The following is a 21549-nucleotide window of genomic DNA, read 5'->3' as shown; positions in this document are numbered from 1 at the left end:
TTACCTGAGGTTCTGGGAATCCAGAGACATAGCAGGAGAGCTGAGCCATCATGTCTTCTCCTGAAGCAACTACTTCTGTAACCGGTGCCTGTACTTCAACGACTGAAATTAGAGTTGATTTCTATTCAGTCAGCTACAAAGTTGATATCATAATAGATATTGATTAATTTCCCCCACCCAGACCAGAATGTACCCAAACAATACTCCCATATAAGGAAATCTTGAAGAAACAAATTATTCTGATCAGGATGGGATGATCACCTTAAGTGTAAACAGAGTAAAAACGAGTAACATTGTCGTAAAAAAAAACACTACGTGAATATTTCTATACAAAGCTTTCTCAAATGTTGACATTAGGCTTACCATCTGGTTTTCACAATCACATTTACTAAAAAAACACCATCAAAGAAGACACTTACATTCAACAGCCAAGTCGAAGTAGAAGGTGACAGGTTCTGAAACTCCATTATCTGCTAAGCAAAGATACCGTCCAGTGTCTTCCCGGGTGGTCTCAAACAAATTGAAGACGTTGCCAACCGTAATGACGCCGGGGTTACCCTTTGAAAAACGGCAAAAGAAACGATCAGAAAAAAATAGACTTTAATTCGGAGTTAGTTGTCATTAATCTGAACAAGCATAATAAACTAAATTTTAACATCTCAATCTCGGTCCTGACTTTATCAAAACATCATTGGAAGATGAAAAAAAAAAAAATATAAAAAATAGACTTACTGTAGTTGAGAGTAAGTTGTCATCAATCTGAACAAGCATAATAAACTAAGTTTTAACATCTCAATCTCGGTCCTGACTTTATCAAAACATGATTGGAAAATAAAAAAATAAATATAAAAAATAGACTTACTGTAGTTGAGTAAGTTGTCATCAATCTGAACAAGCATAATAAACTAAGTTTTAACATCTCAATCTTGATCCTGACTTTATCAAAACATGATTGGAAGATGAAAAAAAAAATATATAAAAAATAGACTTACTGTAGTTAGGAGTAAGTTGTCATCAATCTGAGCAAGCATAATAAACTAAATTTTAACATCTCAATTTCATTCCTGTTGTTAATAAAAAAAAGTATTGGAAGAAAAAAAATATGAAAACTATCTTCATCTGTGATTTTCTCATTGGTTATCTTATATAATAAGCTAACATTACCTCCTTATACCAGGTCACGGTTGCTGGGATGCTGCCAGAAGCGACACAAGAAAGAGAGGCAGGCAGGCCCTCTCCTACGGCTATCTGGCCATCGCTAGGAATCGTCGTCAAGTAGACTGGGGGAGCTGGTTCTGCTCCTGAAATGGAAGATATTCTCAGCACCTACGAGAAAATTAATCTATTCCATCAATAGAAAGAATAAGAGATCGCTAATATTACCTTTGTTAATCTCAGTCACGTTAGCAGAGAACTGAAATACTGCACTTCCAATGCAGCTGCAACTAGAGAGCTAATATATATATATATATATATATATATATATATATATATATATATATATATATATATATATATATATATATATATATATATATATATATATATATATATATATATATATATATATATATATATATATATATATATAATTAGGTAATTTCTAATTATCAACATGTAATTACTCACCATGAACAAGAAATTACTCACCACGGACAGGTAATTACTCACTATGATCAGGTAATTACTCACCATGAACAAGAAATTACTCACCATGAACAAGAAATTACTCACCACGGACAGGTAATTACTCACTATGATCAGGTAATTACTCACCATGATCGGGTAATTACTCACCATGAACAAGAAATTACTCACCATGAACAGGTAATTACTCACCATGAACAAGAAATTACTCACCATGATCAGGTAATTCCTCACCATGATCGGGTAATTACTCACCATGAACAAGAAGTTACTCACCACGGACAGGTAATTACTCACCATGAACAAGAAATTACTCACCATGAACAGGTAATTACTCACCATGAACAAGAAATTACTCACCATGATCGGGTAATTACTCACCATGAACAAGAAATTACTCACCACGGACATGTAATTACTCACTATGATCAGGTAATTCCTCACCATGATCGGGTAATTACTCACCATGAACAAGAAATTACTCACCACGGACAGGTAATTACTCACTATGATCAGGTAATTCCTCACCATGAACAAGAAATTACTCACCATGAACAGGTAATTACTCACCATGAACAAGAAATTACTCACCATGATCGGGTAATTACTCACCATGAACAAGAAATTACTCACCATGATCAGGTAATTACTCACCATGATCAGGTAATTCCTCACCATGATCGGGTAATTACTCACCATGAACAAGAAATTACTCACCACGGACAGGTAATTACTCACTATGATCAGGTAATTCCTCACCATGATCGGGTAATTACTCACCATGAACAAGAAATTACTCACCACGGACAGGTAATTACTCACTATGATCAGGTAATTCCTCACCATGATCGGGTAATTACTCACCATGAACAAGAAATTACTCACCATGAACAGGTAATTACTCACCATGAACAAAAAATTACTCACCATGATCGGGTAATTACTCACCATGAACAAGAAATTACTCACCATGATCAGGTAATTCCTCACCATGATCGGGTAATTACTCACCATGAACAAGAAATTACTCACCATGATCAGGTAATTACTCACCATGAACAAGAAATTACTCACCATGAACAAGAAATTACTCACCATGATCAGGTAATTACTCACCATGAACAAGAAATTACTCACCATGATCAGGTAATTACTCACCATGATCAGGTAATTCCTCACCATGATCGGGTAATTACTCACCATGAACAAGAAATTACTCACCATGATCAGGTAATTACTCACTATGATCAGGTAATTACTCACCATGATCAGGTAATTCCTCACCATGATCGGGTAATTACTCACCATGAACAAGAAATTACTCGCCATGATCGGGTAATTACTCACCATGAACAAGAAATTACTCACCATGAACAGGTAATTACTCAACATGAACAAGAAATTACTCACCATGATCGGGTAATTACTCACCATGAACAAGAAATTACTCACCATGAACAGGTAATTACTCACCATGAACAAGAAATTACTCACCATGAACAGGTAATTACTCAACATGAACAAGAAATTACTCACCATGATCGGGTAATTACTCACCATGAACAAGAAATTACTCACCACGGACAGGTAATTACTCACTATGATCAGGTAATTCCTCACCATGATCGGGTAATTACTCACCATGAACAAGAAATTACTCACCATGAACAGGTAATTACTCACCATGAACAAGAAATTACTCACCATGATCGGGTAATTACTCACCATGAACAAGAAATTACTCACCATGATCAGGTAATTACTCACCATGATCGGGTAATTACTCACCATGAACAAGAAATTACTCACCATGATCAGGTAATTACTCACTATGATCAGGTAATTACTCACCATGAACAAGAAATTACTCACCATGATCGGGTAATTACTCACCATGAACAAGAAATTACTCACCATGATCAGGTAATTACTCACCATGATCAGGTAATTCCTCACCATGATCGGGTAATTACTCACCATGAACAAGAAATTACTCACCATGATCAGGTAATTACTCACTATGATCAGGTAATTACTCACCATGATCAGGTAATTCCTCACCATGATCGGGTAATTACTCACCATGAACAAGAAATTACTCGCCATGATCGGGTAATTACTCACCATGAACAAGAAATTACTCACCATGAACAGGTAATTACTCAACATGAACAAGAAATTACTCACCATGATCGGGTAATTACTCACCATGAACAAGAAATTACTCACCATGAACAGGTAATTACTCACCATGAACAAGAAAATACTCACCATGACCGGGTAATTACTCACCATGAACAAGAAATTACTCACCACGGACAGGTAATTACTCACCATGAACAAGAAATTACTCACCATGAACAGGTAATTACTCACCGTGAACAGTTAGAGTGTGAGTGACGGCTTGCCTGGCCCAGGCAACGCTGCAGGTGTAAGTGTCCTGATCGGAGGCCTCGAGATTGTTGATGATGAGGTTACTCCCTTCGGTATTGAGCTTCCCGGAGTCGATGATCTCTTGATACTGGCGGGGCACAGTGAACGTGCCCTTGACACTCTTCATCTGCATGAGCAATTCACGCCCGTCGGGAGCATCGCCCTTGAACCAAAAGACCGAACGGCGCCCTAAAAGTTAATTCATTTCAGTGTCAGATTTCTTGATTAAGGGCTTGTTTGCTATGCTACTAATGATAGTCATGATGTGTATATAGAGAAAAATGTGAGACAATGCACTATTTCTACAACTTTAAAATAAGCTATACTTTAACGATCACTAGCAAACTTACAGTAATGGTAAAAATGATTCTATCAAATAAATTAGATAGTAGTTGTGTTCAATTAGAAATATTAAGTTGAATTCCAATGTGTGAGAACGAACAAAATTTCTCATTCATAGCTAGCATAAGCAATTCTATTCAAAGCAGGTCAGAATTACCACCAGTAATGAGAATTTAGTGTAAATTAACATTTAACCGACGAGTTTCTTTTGAAAAATGAATGTTAACAGAGTATAAAAAAAAAAAAAAAATGCACACCGCCATTATGACTTCAATTTTTTACCTCAAAAACGTTATCACACAAAATACCTGAAAACAAAGTCATACAACTACTATAAACATGGAAAGGTATCTTTGCCCCACATCTCAAATGCCTCAGAATCTAGAACTATTGATGACTTGAAACTCAACACAACTGCTAAAGTTACTTGGCATAAACCTCCTCTGCGCCTTCTCCCCATATCCATAGCTTAGCAAAGACCTTTGAATTTCTCTAGAACAAAAATAAAATATTTATTGGAATAGGTGTATCAGGATTAGGTCTGTCAACCCAATGACTCTTTAATCTCAAGAAGCCCTTTTAAATATGCCGGGCTTCGTCTTCAAGAAGCCCTTTTAAATATGCCGGGCTTCGTCTTCAAGAAGCCCTTTTAAATATGCCGGGCTTCGTCTTCAAGAAGCCCTTTTAAATATGCCGGGCTTCGTCTTCAAGAAGCCCTTTTAAATATGCCGGGCTTCGTCTTCAAGAAGCTCTTTTAAATATGCCGGGCTTCGTCTTTAAGGCTGATGAACGGCTTCCCATCATTATCAATATCCAAAGGCTTAAAAGCCTCTCATGAATATAAGAGGCAAATGACAGGGAAAATACCCTAGCTGGAAAATGGGGACTGACCATATATACAAATAATTAGCGCCCAAGCCCCCTCTCTACCCAAGCTATGACCAAGGAGGAAAGGCTTCCCCAAACATCCCATCCTTAGCTCACAAGGATGGTGAGGTTGCAGACGCTACAAGAAACAATCGAGTTTTAAGCTGGACTCGAACCCCAGTCCGGCAATCACAAGGGAGAGACGCTTCCTATTGGTCACCACAAGTTAATTGAGCCAGTCTAATAAAAATGTTACGCGAGCAAGACCTTATGCATAAATCAGATACATTATCTTCGCAATGAAATACTTACCAACATTTTTTATATCACAGGGTAGTGTGATGGATGATCCTGCTTCTGCCTCGAAGTGCTCTGGCTGAGTTACCACACGGGGACCGCCTCCTCCTCCTCCTCCTCCTCCCCTCCTTTGACTCTCAGATGGTCCTGCCGGAGAAAGGAGTTTCAGGTTTAAATAGTGTCAGGAAAATGTTGGTAACAATTTCTTAGTTAATAATATCAACCTATGTGAATGGATTTACGTAAATCATTAGGAGTCACTCAAATGTTTCTAATAAGAATTAACTCAATAAAAATATATAAGACACTTTTATTCTTAGAACCACATCTTTGCTTTTGACGGACATTAACCACACTGCCAGGAGAATTTTACCCCCCCCCCCTTTTTTTTTTTTTTAGAAACAAAATGCTTAACTTCAAAATAAGTTTATTACAAAATAAACATTGAAAGAGTAACTCTTAAACTTTAAAATTATGATACATGAACTTAATTTGTACTTTACGTTAACCATGTACGCAGGGTGGAAATCTCCCTAACTCGCCGAGAAAATTTTACTTTTATTTAGAAAATAAAACATAAAAAACATGCCTAACTTCAAAACAGGTTTATTACAAAATAAATATTGAAATGGTAACTCTTAAACTTTAGAATGATGATATGTAAACTTAGTTTGTACTTTATGTTAACCCTGTACGCAGGGTAGAAATCTACCTAAGTTAAAAACTTTCTCCCTCTATGGAAAATTCCAGGCAGAAAGCAGAACATCGCACCCACCCATCACATTGTCTTGGTAGGAACTGATTATATGGGAAAGGAGAGTAGGCTCTTTTGTCTCTTAGTGGGTGAGTCACGCGTCACCCACATGCTCGTAGGAGAAAATCTTCTTGCGATGTGGTTCTAGGGTTAACACGCAAATTAATAAGAAATAGTATTCATGTACTCAAACCTACAATACAAATATGTATAGTGAGGATGAGACCGAGTTTAAGAAATTAATTAGCAGCTAGAGTGGATATGAATGTGTTGAGGTGGTTTGGCCATGTTGAGAGAATGGAAAACAGCTGTCTGCTAAAGAAGGTGATGAATGCAAGAGTTGGTGGGAGGAGTACAAGAGGAAGGCCAAGGTTTGGGATGGAGTGAAGAAAGCTCTGGGTGATAGGGGGATAGATGTGAGAGAGGCAAGAGAGCGTGCTATAAATAGAAATTAATGGCGAGCGATTGTGACACAGTTCCGGTAGGCCCTGCTGCTTCCTCCAGTCACCTTGGAAGACCGCGGAGGTAGCAGCGGTAGGAGATTCAGCATTATGAAGCTTGAAGCTTCATCTGTGGTGGATCACGGGGGAGTGGGCTGTGGCACCCTAGCAGTACCAGCCGAACTCAGTTGAGTCCCTCATCAGGCAGGGAGGAGCGTAGAGAGGAAAGGTCCCCCTTTTTTTAATTTGTTTGATGTCGGCTACCCACCAAAATTGGGGGAAGTGCATTGGTATATGTATGTATGTATGTATGTATGTATGTATGTATGTATGTAAAATATTTCAGCATTTATAAAAAAACATACCACCAGACATTAAACCCTATATATCTAATCTTAATTTCAAATTCTTTTTAAATCAAAGTGAATACTGATAAATCTAATTCATCGAATAGTATTGCATGGTAATTTTGAAATTCAAGTATGGGCATAAAACTATCTTTATTAAGTAACATATAGATTTCACATAATTTATATAAGATTAAAAAAGAATTATGTATCTTAATGCGAATGGATCAACCAAAGGCTGGTACTATGGAGGCTGCCAAGATTGTTGGGAGAGAACAGTCGACTTAACAGGGAAAGATGGGTGGAGTGACGGAAATAGAAGGGGTAGGGGATAGTGTGAATGGTAGAACTGAGGAAGCTATGGTAATGGGAACAAAGGACTGAGGCAGAAGCAGTAATGAGATAATGAAAATTAAGGCAAGGGGACAGACAAACTGAGAAAACTTGAGTAGTAAGGAAAGAACTGAGGCCATGGGGATAGAAGAATATGGGTTTTAGAATATTGGAGATGGTACAACTGAGGCCCTATTGTAGCAGGAATAAGATGAATAAAACAGAAGGGTTAAGGAGGATGAAACCAATCAGGCAGCTAGATTGTTTGGAATGGAATGGCCAATGCATTTGGAGCAATGTTGTGAGATAGATTGAGACAGGGTGTTGGTAAGAAAAATCAACTAAAGAAACTGAATAACTGGGGACACACAGAAAGGTGATCCTTTAGCTTTTTGGATACAGCAAATGAGGCATTTGTGTGGACAAAATTGCAGGTACAAACTGGTTAACAAAGATAGAATGAGTAAAGCAGTATGGTTAAGAAGAATGGAACAAAGGAGGTTGGTGTAGTAATAATAAAGGAATGACTGAGGCTGTTGCAGTGGTGGGGGTAGATCAACAGAAGCCGCTGGGGTAATCGTAATGGAAAGGAAGGGCACAGGGTGAGGTAAAAAGGTCAGAATTATTAAAGCAGCAGCAGAAATAGGGGCCAGAACAACTAACGTGGGTGGGAAAGAGGGTAAGAGTAAATTATGCAACATGAGATAGTTAGAAAGAAGGTTTAGCGGCAGTCGAGACTGAATGTCTGACACAACTGGAGTGCTTGGAATGATCAGTTGAAGCAATGTAAATAGTGGGAATAGAGCAACTGAGGCAGCATGGGTTGTAGAGACTTGGCGACAGAAGGACTCCAGCACCTTGGATAGTGGGAAAGGAATAACTTGGACACACAGGGTGTTAGATGTAGCATGATTGAAGCACCTGGAAAAGCTGTGAAGGAACAACTGAGACAGCTAGTGTCTGGATAGAGGAAATAAACTGCTAAGTAGATACAGAATAATTATAGCAGTGAGGATCTAATGGCAGAGGAATTTGGGTACAAGGGGTGGAATAACTAAATCAGCATGGTTAGTGGAAACAATAACAGCAGAGGCAATAAGGCAGTGGAGACAGAATTAATAAGAAAGCAGGGATAGGAGGTTAGAATAAGTTAACAGATTGTTTAGTTTACTGGGGAAGGAATATTAAAACTTTTGGGATATGTGAAATTGAAAGGCTAAAGTAGCAGGGGTAATGAGGCCAGAATAACTGAAGCATCTGGGTCTCCAGGACAGTGCAGGGGGAACAAATCAACAAGGTAGCAGGGGTAATAATGATGGAATGCCCAAGCAAGCTGGGATAATAGCAACAGAATGATTGATGTTGCTGGGGTAGTGAGCTGGCATGAATATGGGAGCAGAGATACTGGGTCAGAAACTAATGGGGGAACGGAGTAAGCTGGAACATTTAAGACAGCTAGGACAGTGAAGTATTTTATGACTGATACAAATAGCTGTGATATTTGGAACGTAATTCTGGTGGATAATAAATTTAATATCGGGCCGTGTTAGTGACAGTCTTCGCCCTCTGTTGAATATAAAAATCTTCATAGTAGAAACATAATTCTTTGGCCTCAAGAAATTATATTTGTCATCTACTATACTCTGTGTACTCCTCCAAGATTCTTATATTTTTACCGAACATTCAATATCATATAAGTAATCTCCCACCCACTTCTAATTTGGTTAATTGTTCATGCCGATTGTTTACGAAGGACTCAGATTGCATAAGATGTAACCCAGTATCATAATTCAGTTAGGGTAGACTATGTCGTTTCACATTGATTCCCTTCTCAACTAATATAAAATAGCATTTATCGTTCTCACATTAACTCTGACATGGAAATCCCAATGGCGATAGGTTAATGGACCAAGTATAAGATAACGAAAGTTTTAAGAGTTATAGTTGCTAAGGAACATGTTTTCGTATATTGGATATACAAGAAATACAAGAAAATAGTGTTTGACAAATGGCACAAATTTACCTATGAATTTAATCAGGTACGATATATGAAAAGTACTGGTATTAATTCAGTTTGAAATATCTTTACAATGCAGGTAAACTTACGTCACAGTAGGTTCTTTGTACTGGTATGTTGTTAAATATATATATCGAAAGGCTAAGGGAAGTAAGGGAGTTACAAAAATATTCCTGGCTGCTTTCCTAAGAGTAATAATATATTCACCGGATGGTGAACGATTCACGGTGAATAGCAATCCTGGGACACTGGTATTACTACAAAACCGGTGGGTATTTATAGTTAGCTTAGCTTACGAGGCAATGTCTCTTCCCTCACGTCCAACGCCAAAGCTTTGTTTACATGATTGCATAATTCGGTATTAGATTCCTTCCGCTCTACTGCTATTGACTGATTATATTGGTTTATGTTATCGTAAGAATACATTCACAAATAGGGCGTTGTATCTTTGTCTCGGTCATTCAGAATTGCTTCAAGACGAAAATACAGCCGACAGTGAATGTAGCCTACAGTTGTTTGTGGTTCTCTGGTCGAGAGCCAACCTGCAGATTCCCGCTTAACTTGGCATTGTTCCTTAGAGAAAATGTTCCTTTTTGTTCTTTATCTTCTGTGAGCTACATTAGAAACTCCCAAGGAGCCATTTAAAATTGCTAAGTATTACGATAAAAGTAATCGAATGGATTGTCTTATCGAATGTTTAAAACCTTTGTTATTGACATTCCACTAACATTTTATATTCATCTGTCCTGTTCATCACCACATTTCTGGAGCTTATAAAACACGTGCACTTGAAACAAAGGATTATCTTGAATCAGGAGAAGAAAGCCGGGAACATAAAAACAACGTCATTATGCAATGCAAGACCAGCCAAAATCAACGAAAACCAGCAAGTGAGATTTGCAAACAGCTTCAAGGATAAAAAGGGAAATAATATACTGTACAGGATGACTAAAAAGAGCGTCATTTCAAAACATTTGAAATAGAATAGAATAAATGTAAAGTAGATAAATTCGAATCAATATAATGGTTAAAACCAATTGTGTAAAAAATATCATAAAAAAAAAACTATATAACACATCTACATAGAAGATACAATATGATTTTTTACTACTCTTGAAACTTTATATAACTCAATTTGAAATCTATGGATTGTTTAGGACTCCGATATACAAAACGATGTATAAATGTATGTCGGATACTGCTGGTATTTTTCATCATTACCACTATAATTGTTCTCCAGCCACTATGTCAGCATGATCGTGGTAAACTCAACTCATCGATAAAATAGTTCTCAACGTTAATTCCCATTTTACCTGTTTCAGTAATTATTATTTAGCCCATATCGGCAAAGATTAGACTTTGCTATCTCCCAGAATGGGTATTGCAAAAGGGACATAAGCTTCAAAGCCTGTGTATATAGATTTCTAACAGTTTTGGAGAATTTAACCAACTCCGTTGAAATACCAAAATCTGATGCTATCTAGTATCAACTTTCATACAAGAGCCCGTTCTGGCACAACTACAGCCTAATTTAGAAAGAACGAACGATTCCTTGATTGCAAAATGTGTAATAGTGTCTATAGATATGTGATCGATGTAGATGCTCTCAAATTCATGAGAAATTTTACAGTTGGCATCATTAATTCCGGCACGCCTCACGGGAAACTAATGGGACGCCTGACAAAAAAGAAACTGTTGGCAACGTTAACCGCATAACAAAGTTGCTTAGCTTGTAAATACGTGATCCAAAGCATATTTATTGATATTACAAAGAACTGTTAAACAATAACAACATTTTTCTATGCATCACTTTGTAAAATGTTTTAAAAAAAACTTTTGATCAGGTACTACAACCTCGGCGACTTTGTTTTACAGGCAGAGTTATTCTCAATTTCTCTTTCGCTAAACGCAGCTTCATCTGCTATAATGTACTAGTGTCAGAAGTCATTTAAAGGTTTTAAAATCCACTCATGAATGGCAGGAGCAAGGGAGAGTTACATTGCCCTATCGAGCAGGACAATGCCCTAGAGACTGACCATATAATAAATGATCAGTTCCGAAGCCCCCTCTCCACCCTTACTAGACCAAAGGAGGGCCAGGAAATGGCTGCTGATGACTCAAATCCCCCATACTTAGCTCACAAGGATGGTGAGGTTGCAGCGACCAAATAAAATAACGAGTTTGGGTGGGACACGAGCCCCCGTCTGGCGTTCACCAGTCAGGGACGTTACCACATCGGCCATCAAAACCACCTCCCGTGACGTGTACCTGAATTAATGAAGCCTTTGATTACCCATGCCTATAGTTTAGCATGAATCTTTATAATATTTTTCTACTTTATTTCTATAGAAAGATCTGTTTTCTTTTACTCTTTATCTTATTTCATATTTATTTTGCTTCTTACACCCTTCTATTATTCACATAATAAAACACCAATGCGTTGGATGAAAAAAAAAGCCTGGTCTAAGGAACATCACATATCCAAGATCTTCCCAAGATCTTCATCCCTATCTAAGACTTGACGTCAAATACATTTCTTTTGTAAATGCCACAACCAACAGAGACATAAACTCAAAGAGTTGATCACGCAATCGCCTTGGAAGTACATGACCACCTGCGACATCGAGAGGCTTTCCCGTAGGCTGCTTTTATAGGCTCAGACTATCGTGTCCATCAGTTTTCAATTTTATATCCTACCTATGTTTTCCCATTATGGATTAGACTTACAGACATGAAAGATAAGATGGTTAGATTAAATTATAGATGCATATATAAAGAAATAAGTAAATAAACATATAAATTTATCTTTCAATTTTACATATCCCCTTTCCTCAAAATGGTCAAGACAGATATTTTTCAATTCTCAAGCACCGTGTTGGCATGTAAACTTGTACAACAGCTATTATTTACTAGTGCGTGCAACCCATCAAAAATGACAGCTAAATATTTAGATAGATATGCACACACGCGCGCACACACGCACATATTCAACCCTTCCCTCACCTTGCCCCTTCCCAAACTATAGCCCCTCTACCCCCTACCGAGGCACAGGGAAAGACCAGTAATTATACGGCTTGTCGCTGAGCGTAACCAGAAATAGCCAGAAACTTTCTCTTTATTATATAAGGGAGATGAGTTCTAGAATTAGTGAAATCACTGGCTGTAATAGCATGAATTATATAATACAACCACGCCAGGAAGGTGGTTGGAGTTCTCTTGCTTGAGGGTACACTCGGGCACACTTCTATCTAGTTTCTCTTCCTCCTGTTTTGTTAAAGTTTTTATAGGAAATATTTATTTTAATGTTGTTACTATACTTAAAATATTCTATTTTTCTTTATTTCCTTTCCTCACTGGGCTATATTCCCTGTTGGGGTCCCTGGGCTTATAGCATCCTGCTTTTCCAACTAGGGTTGTAGCTTAGCATTTAACAATAATAATAATAATAATAATAATAATAATAATAATAATAATAATAATAATAATAATAATAATAATAATAATAATAATAAATAGTTGTTTCCCTTTTGGAAAAGTCAGAAATGTCGATGACGGTCTCCTCTTTTCCCTAGATGAGAGAGCAGAAGGAATTATGGACTGTCTAGAGCAGGGGTAGGGAACCCTTTTTTTGGATGAAGGACATCTTGCAATTCCTCAATGCTCTTTAAGGCCGCATAGAATTTTGTTGGTTATTTTATCCTTCAAACAACTGTAAGTAAATGAATAATATCTAAAGCATGTCGTTTTCAAATTACTTTAGTTAAGCAAGTTGGTTCTTTGTATTGAAGTGATAAATAAAATATTAATCTTTTAGAAAAGACAGCTTATAAATATCAACAATATAACCTTTTCAAATATTTTATATTGGCAAGTAGGTACTTTTTGAACAATCACATCTCATAAAAATGCAACATCCCAGTAAAAAAATGTATCTGTTTAAACACACTTAGCTGTTTTCATTGAAAAAAATCAATTATTTGCTTTCTTAAGATGTTCAATAAATCCCTAGTTTTTAGCCATCATAGCTGGAACACCATCAGTGCATAACTTACTATAATAAGGAAGTAAAATTTAGTCCTCCTTTGTGACATTGCTTATTGAAGTTGTTAAAATGTCTGTTCCTCTTGTCCTTGCGTTAAGGTTACCTAAGGGAAGCTGTTTTTCATACAATCAAAACTCATCAGTGAAACCACAAATAAAATATTTTTATGCCAAAAATCTGGAACCTGTTGACTCATCTAAAACTAACATAGATCACAGTGAGGAGAATGACAAAACAGGAACTCTCTCGTCCAGCATACGTTATATCACTCACTCACTGCAACTAACAGTTTTTCCTTGTCAGCTGCAACAGTTTTTCCTTGTCAGCTGCAACAGCTGTTGCAACTGACAAGGAAAAACTGCTAGTTGTATCAAGTTAGGATTCATTGAAATCAAGGAAAAATTGCTTCCATCCTCAGGGAGGTACATCACTGAACACAACTTCCCTATTGTCTGTTAGTACATCTTTGTATGTGTGTACATACAGTAGAATGATTTAAAACACAAAATATTCAATGTCAAAGCAGAAATATACTACACATACTGTACATATATCAAAGGCCGTAGAAGGCCGCACTTGATGGTTCAGAAGGCCATATGCAGCCTTAAGGCCGCAGGTTCTCAAGAGGCTTTGCTATTACGTTTTCCACAAATGCTTTTTCTGTCCCCCTTCCAAATATTCTTGATACTGCCTAAGAGTGGACTTCCCAAAGCAGCGTCTGAAGCTACTTTACATCCACGAGCGTATTAATGCCACTTATCTTTCAATCACAGCAGAGGATGATATACTTAAATTAAATGAAGACTTATTTGAGGACCCCATTCTGAGTGGGGATACCTTAACGTGGTGAAAGGGTTTGTTTATTTATCACCATGTTCAGCAAAACTGTACGAGTCAGGGCGCACTCATAATACATTGGTTTGCTGTGAGTAAGCATAATAAAGTCTCCCATCATCACCAATCCGCAGTGGCCAGCATGGTAATGAAAATTGGCCAAACCCCAGACGTGACTAAGGACATGTCTGAGGCCTTTGTCCTGCAGTGGAATAGACTAGGCTGCATTTACGTAAAAGGAATAAGAGGGATGGTGTTGTAATAACAACGAGATTTGGCGATTAAAAATGCCGCATAAAGGGTCTAATATTTAGGATGAAAATACCCTTTAAAATAATATAAAAAAAAAGCCGACATTTATCAAGAAAATATTTGCGTTAGTTAATCCATATCATAAGTACTCAAAAATTAATGAATTAATTAGTGAAATCAAATAGGACGTAAAGTAAACTTGTAAAATGAAAAGGTCTCGTAGAACATGAAATTCAATAGCCGACACAAGACATGGTGTATTAGTTAACTCCAAGTTAAAGCAAAGGTCAAGGGCACAAGCTGTGTTTTGTTAGCTCACATACTCAAGACGCAACAAGAACACAAAATTCTTCAATGCAATAAGAAATATGTTTCAAGTTATATCACTATGTGACACTAATTTATATAAAGTAAAAAACCTAAGTCAAGTTACATTTAAACAATTCCAGACTTTGAAAGGTATTAATTCATAAAACGTGACATTTACTTTGAATTAAATCACCCGGGTTATTATTAATAGCTTTCAACGAAGCAATCAATCAGGAAGGGAATGAACGAATGTGTATCAATGTAGAGGAGAATATGTAAGAGGAAAAATAAATGTGAAGGTAGAGAAGATTCATTTGATCAAAAATTTTAAACTATGTCCACAATATTCCTTCTCCGTATCCACCAAAATAGAAAATAGATGAGGCAGACTGGACATATTGCGAGAACTTTATACTTACCATCATAAACTTAGTCTTACTAACGTCTTAGAACATAAGCTAGATACAACTCAGAGAACTAATGGAAAGGATAACGATGGGAATAACACTAAGAGACAAAAAGAGCACAATGGATGCGTAAGCAAACTAAAGAAGAGGATATTTAAAAATGTTTGAAAAAGAAATCTGAAAATTCCACCTAATAGAGAAAAAACTATACTACACTTAATGTGCAGATTTCGAGAAAAAAAATAATACCAAGAGATAAACGCAGATAAAATTGAAAATCTCAGACAATAAAGAAAAAAAAACTAAAGAAAATCACGTTGAGAAAAAACTATGCTTTTAATCAAAGGAAATGCCACAGAGAACTGGATTACACAACCAGTAATAAGAAAATAGCAAAGAGAGCCAACGTAATTCTAAAAACAGATGTTTACCAAGTGAACGTCAAGGTCATCAACCACATAATACAGCATGGAGCATAAAACTATTTCAAATGAGATTGCATTAATTAATTCGTTCATGGACTTCATGGATGGATAAACAAAGTGCATTCAATTTCAAAGACTGAGTAGAAGCAGGATTCAAGAAATAAATACATCATGAGATATGCTACCCACAGCAGCGTTGGATACTGTAAAGAAGAAACTATCTCATGATTAAGTAACTGCTTGCCAAGTTGGCGTATCACTGAACACAACTCGCATAAAAGATCATATTTCACTTAAACAATATTCACATAACATGTACCAGGGAAGCTCTAGTAATGATGATACAATAATAGCCTTTGCACAAAATAAGAAATAGGAGGCGTATCAAGATATGACTGAATGAATAGGATTGTCAGTAATAACTGTATTCCAATCCCTTAGAAAAATTATTTCCCTGCGAGATGTTTCAACTCAAGATTTCTTAAAATTTCAAGTAATGTTCTGATTTAAATTAGACGCTCTTCAAAATAATAATGGCTATATAACAGCAACAGCACGATCTATCATTGAGGAGGAACCACTTAATCAAGTGTTTCCAAGCCCTGGGGTAAATTACCCCAGTGGGGTAATGGACCCGTATTTTTGGGGTAATCAAGATGTTCTGAAATTGCACAGGCATAACAAGCTCAACCAGAGCAAACATAAAGTGATTACTAAATAATATCTATTAATATTGTTACATTGAATATTCTGCACTGACGATGGTTCATTTTGATATCCATTAAAGTGGAAAAGTTTGCATTTGTTTTGGATCCTTAACTATAAGCAGCCAATAGCGGGCTACATGATCCATACAGTTCATCAGGTGGCTGTAAAAAAAACCTCTGATGTTACCGGGTATATGTTCAATGGGGTCATTGATTAGTTGGAAATAACATTTTGGGATAATCATTGAAAAGAGGTTGGGAAACACTGACTTAATCCGAAGGGGTTTTAAAGAATGATAATGCAAGCAATCCTCTAATGACTATCTCACTATCACTATTACAACGGCAGCCAAGCTAATCATAAAAAAACAGTGGTTGGTCGAGAAAAAAAAATTAATTTGAAAATATTTTATGAAAACAGCAATTTAAAACAACCCAAAATATGCCCTGAATTGGAAAAAATATATAAACGACCCCCTATTCTGTACTGCTACTCAAAAAGTCTAAGGAATCCAAGAGCCAGATCTAATATAACTAAGTCAACAATTTGCCTTGCTATGAACGCTCAATAAAAGAAATTCATTCAAAATTATATTACTGTAAGATCAGCTCTTTTCTTAACAAACCTCCAAAAACGTTTTATGGGCTATAATTATGCATAAACAAATGTACACTATCTTTTTTATTATGTATCACAGAATGAATCAGTAGAACTTCAAAAGTTCAAAGTTGGAGCAAATGTTTTTATGTTGATCAGGCTGACATGAGTCTTTTTGTAGTTTATATAGGACATATCTGTTTTGACGCTGTTACTGTTTTTAGAATGATATATTGTTAATTTATTCTCATCATTTATCTATTTCCTTTCCTCAATGGGCTATTTCTCCCTGTTGGAGCCCTTGGGCTTATAGCATCTTGCTTTTCCAACTAGGGTTGTAGCTTGGCTAGTAATAATAATAATAATAATAATAATAATAATAATAATAATAATAATGATGATAAATTTAGCGTTGATGTTCTTACAACAATTCAAGTCACGTCAACTTTCGAGCTAATAATTTTTCATATATAAGTAAATTTACATAAAGCATATTTTGTGTAATAGCGGTTTTAGTGACGATAATACTGAGTGTAGTGTTTGTTGTATTTATTTAATTTTTTACTGCATAAGCAAAATACATTAGCATTCATGAAGATGCAAATGCTTAATCTAATGATATATATGAGAGAACATTCTTTCTCTAAGAAAATCGTGATAAATTATTCATAGATTTCGAAAATATTTCAGTATTTTGTGAAATCATAATCACGACACATTTTCGCTGAATTTTCAAGCCTAATCTTTGGCTCAAAGAAACATATCAAATATATAACTATCGTCTGTATTTTGGCTCTCTTTTAATAAATTTCTGTTATGATCATAAATCTATTTCTGAACCGAATTTGGAATAAAAAAAAAATGTATAAAACCGTCTCCAGATATTACGAGATTTAAATCATAAACTGCCTATTAAGAACACGCCCCCAGCCTCATCTGAAATACCAATTTGATAATCTTATTATGATTCCTGAAGCTTGAGAGAGATTCCAGATTAAAGTTCCTTATCCATCCTTCAGTTGTTGCAACAGACATACGTGAATTATGAACAAGTGAAGAGATTATATCGATTTCCCAACCCGTCTGCCTATCAAATCTCATTCCAAAATTCGATGTAATGTTATTTGTAAAGTAATACCCGAGTAATGTCATTGATTTCCGGTAGTACTAATTATCTACTTGTTCATTCGTTTTTTGGTATTTGTTAATGCCAAAGATTCTGTTTAAATAATTGGAGTATCAGAAATCATGTCTCATGAAAACGGTTACTATGTAACCAATGTTCTTGAACCAAGAGCTATGACGTAGCCTACGTTTCAAGGCCTCCCCAGAAAGTTTGTAGCAAATATTCTTTTATTCCTTATTTTCACAGCTGCTCGCTATTAATTTTCATTTATTCTCTCTCTCTCTCTCTCTCTCTCTCTCTCTCTCTCTCTCTCTCTCTCTCTCTCTCTCTCTCTCTCTCTCTCTTTGTTATTTACTGTCATGTTCATACAGTATCTTATTTCTTTAAGTACTCCTGCAACTTGTTTTTATCACATGGCAAATTTAATAGCAATATTAACACATTCGAACAATGTTATTCATGAAACATCAAGTTTGAAATAGGAAAAAATCTTGCACTTTTTTAAATCTAATAAAGATCACGAAACTGAAGTAAAGAAATTATGCTCATTTGCAGAGTTATTTGTGGAAAAGCAAAATCTTTTGGGGGATCTTTCGACACGAGACAAAAACTTCATTCATCGTTGTGTTGTTCAGTAACTTATTAAATCTGACCAGTTTTACACGGATTGAGTATCTGAAAAAGAGACATTTTCAGATCCGACTGATTATTTCACGTAACATGGCGTTCCAACGATTATACAATCCCAAATTCCTCATTAAATTATAAAAGTGATAAACCAAATTCCTCTTTAATCGATAAATGTGACTAAATTCAATCCTAAAATAAATAATTGAGAAACATGATTGACATAAAATAAACATATGTGAAACATGACAAAAATCAAAACTTAAATTCAAGTAAAATGAGAAACATGACATATACAAAATTTTATTCCTAAATAAACCAGAATGCTAGCCATACTAAAACTAAATTGCGGCATAGATGAGAAACAATACAAAAAGACAAGCATAACCTGCACAATGCATGGAAACCTTGACAAAAAATTGCAACATCAGCTCAGAGAAAAATCACAATACAAATGCAACCCTAAACTCCACATTAAATGAAAGACAAGAAAAAACTCAATCTTGAACTCTAATTATAAACCGAGACGCCACTTTACATAATTATGTCACCGCCAATGCTCAGATAACCAGACTCATGCCTTAGCAACAACTTAGAAACAGACACAGAATAGATTTAAAAAAGTGTTTGAGGGTTTTCGTTAAATCAACACTACTGAGTCGTTTCCTTTTAGCTGAAACAGAATGCTCATCACAGCTTTCCTAGTGAGACAACTTGAAAACTATATCTCCAATGCTAAGGAATTTCCCAATGGTGCTTACCGACCAAAGTGGCTTTTTGCATTTGCTGACAAGCTTGCTAAATATACCATAAACAGCTGTGGAAAGTAGACCTTATAAAAAGATTGAGGGGTGAATGTAGTTCGTTGGGACAGGGTAAGATAAGAGTAAGGCAGTCTAAGGATACGGCTCCTAGGTTAGGTTAGGTGGAGAACCTTACGTTAGGTTGGTTAGGTTAGATTAGGTTAGGTAGGAAACATTCGGTTAGGTGATGTTCTTGTGACAGTAAAATGTGGCTTTACACTATGTCCCAACAAACTACAAAGGCTCCAAGATTGATTTTCATAATGACAAACAATGGAAAGCATTCGGTTACGAAACTGTTGTGCTGCACAAAATTTCTATTACAGAGATTGTAATTAATGTTGAAACAAAGTCTAAGGTCACCCTTGTTACGAGGTAGGAATTCTTCGGATGGTCATTATAGGCAGAGACGTTCAGAGAGAATGCTGGCAAAAGTTCAAGTTCGTTGTCCGCTCGTGAATTTTATTCTATCCCTCTATCTTGTGTGTGTTTTTCTCTTATCTTATTTGCATGTGATTAAAACTGGCAGTTATGTGAAAATCTCTTGGCAATAGGATCTGTTGTCATTCCAATTTACAAGAAATATTAACTTACATATGACAAGTGTCAGTAATGATGGCGTAGAGTAAATAATGCAAAAAAATATTTTTGGAAAGTTTATATAATAATAGACATTTATTTGAATGGGGTAATTATTACCTACAATAAATAAGAAAGGCTGATGATGACTATGGCACTCGTAAATGATTATCCAAGTCTTTTATCTGCGTTCAATTCCAAACCATATAATAATTGCAAAATTATGGGTAGCGCATCTCGTACTTGTGTTTTTGCTGGATTTATTTATAGGATAAGGATACGGTGCATTTCTTTATATGCTATGAATTAACGATAACTGTCTTCAATACCGAGACATGTGTTAGCGAGACTTGATCTTATTATCCTTTGTCTTTCTCATCTTTTATCATTTTTCTACATTTTGGTCTCACTCCATGCAAAGTGCTCTCGCAAAGCTGAGAGAGAGAGAGAGAGAGAGAGAGAGAGAGAGAGAGAGAGAGAGAGAGAGAGAGAGAGAGAGGCTAATAAATATACTCCCGTATCCATGGAGATTCGTGAAGTCACAGGGAGGGGCCTAAGATGGGAGGTTTTTCAAGGGGGTTGATACGGAAGGAATAAAAAACGGTCTGGCTAAATTCGACCTGTCAACGAGTTTTTAACGCAAACAAATGGAGGACAAGGGAAGGACGTCTTTTCTTAGTAGCATTTATTTGTACTATAGGACGAATAACTCAGCTCACAACGAGATAGTATCGGTCACAAGTGATGATATATAACAATCTCTATAAAATGAACAACTGGACTGTATAGTTCTTTAGTGTTTGGTTTGCCAAGATGAAGGATACCAATCAAAGGAAAGTTGGGTAATCTCAGATGGTTAAGTACAAATCGCTGTGATCAATTAAATAACCAAGACAAAATATGTTCTACTCACGCGTTACGGCCAGTAGGCCTAAACATAGTATGAAAAATGTCGAAAACATGACTGCCTGACACTGGCCCCAGGAAGTTATTTTAGCGGCTTCTTCGTATTCACTGTCACCAGACTGGCATAGGCTCTCTTTTCACAGAACGAGACTTTTATTTTCACCACTCGTATTTCCAAACGACAAAAAAAAAAATGTCTTCTATAAGACAAAATAACTATTTAAGATGCTGCCGCCCTCTTTGGTCAAGGAGTCACTCTTCTTCGACTTGAATAAAAGACTTCACGACGAAGGTAATAGGAAGCGACAGAGAGAGAGAGACTTCAAGTTGAGGTAGCAGCTTGGCTGGCTTGACACAGACTGCGGCTCCTACTGCTCTGCCCATAAAGCACTTAAGATGTATTTTTGTCCACCATGGTGTCCCTGCTCCTTCCTACTCCTGTGTCATTGCTGTTGCT

At 36.3% G+C, this 21549-nt stretch overlaps 1 protein-coding gene across 1 annotated transcript in view; it reads right to left on the bottom strand.

The window, feature by feature from the left end:
• LOC137634549 (protein amalgam-like) overlaps positions 1 to 21490 on the bottom strand; it is a 30949-nt gene extending 9459 nt beyond the window's left edge. Inside the window, exons 1-6 of the mRNA XM_068367000.1 lie at positions 21100 to 21490; positions 5602 to 5733; positions 4024 to 4269; positions 1165 to 1301; positions 420 to 558; positions 5 to 102 (exon numbers count right to left, since the gene is read on the bottom strand). Of these exons, the coding sequence (XP_068223101.1) occupies positions 5 to 102; positions 420 to 558; positions 1165 to 1301; positions 4024 to 4269; positions 5602 to 5733; positions 21100 to 21148 (801 nt within the window). The 5' untranslated portion in view covers positions 21149 to 21490. The remainder of the gene's footprint in view (positions 1 to 4; positions 103 to 419; positions 559 to 1164; positions 1302 to 4023; positions 4270 to 5601; positions 5734 to 21099) is intronic.
• Positions 21491 to 21549: the final 59 nt, after the last annotated feature.

The sequence above is a fragment of the Palaemon carinicauda genome, chromosome 44, assembly GCF_036898095.1.
Source record: "Palaemon carinicauda isolate YSFRI2023 chromosome 44, ASM3689809v2, whole genome shotgun sequence".
Taxonomy (NCBI): domain Eukaryota; kingdom Metazoa; phylum Arthropoda; class Malacostraca; order Decapoda; family Palaemonidae; genus Palaemon; species Palaemon carinicauda.
This window is presented reverse-complemented; position numbering and strand designations above follow the sequence as displayed.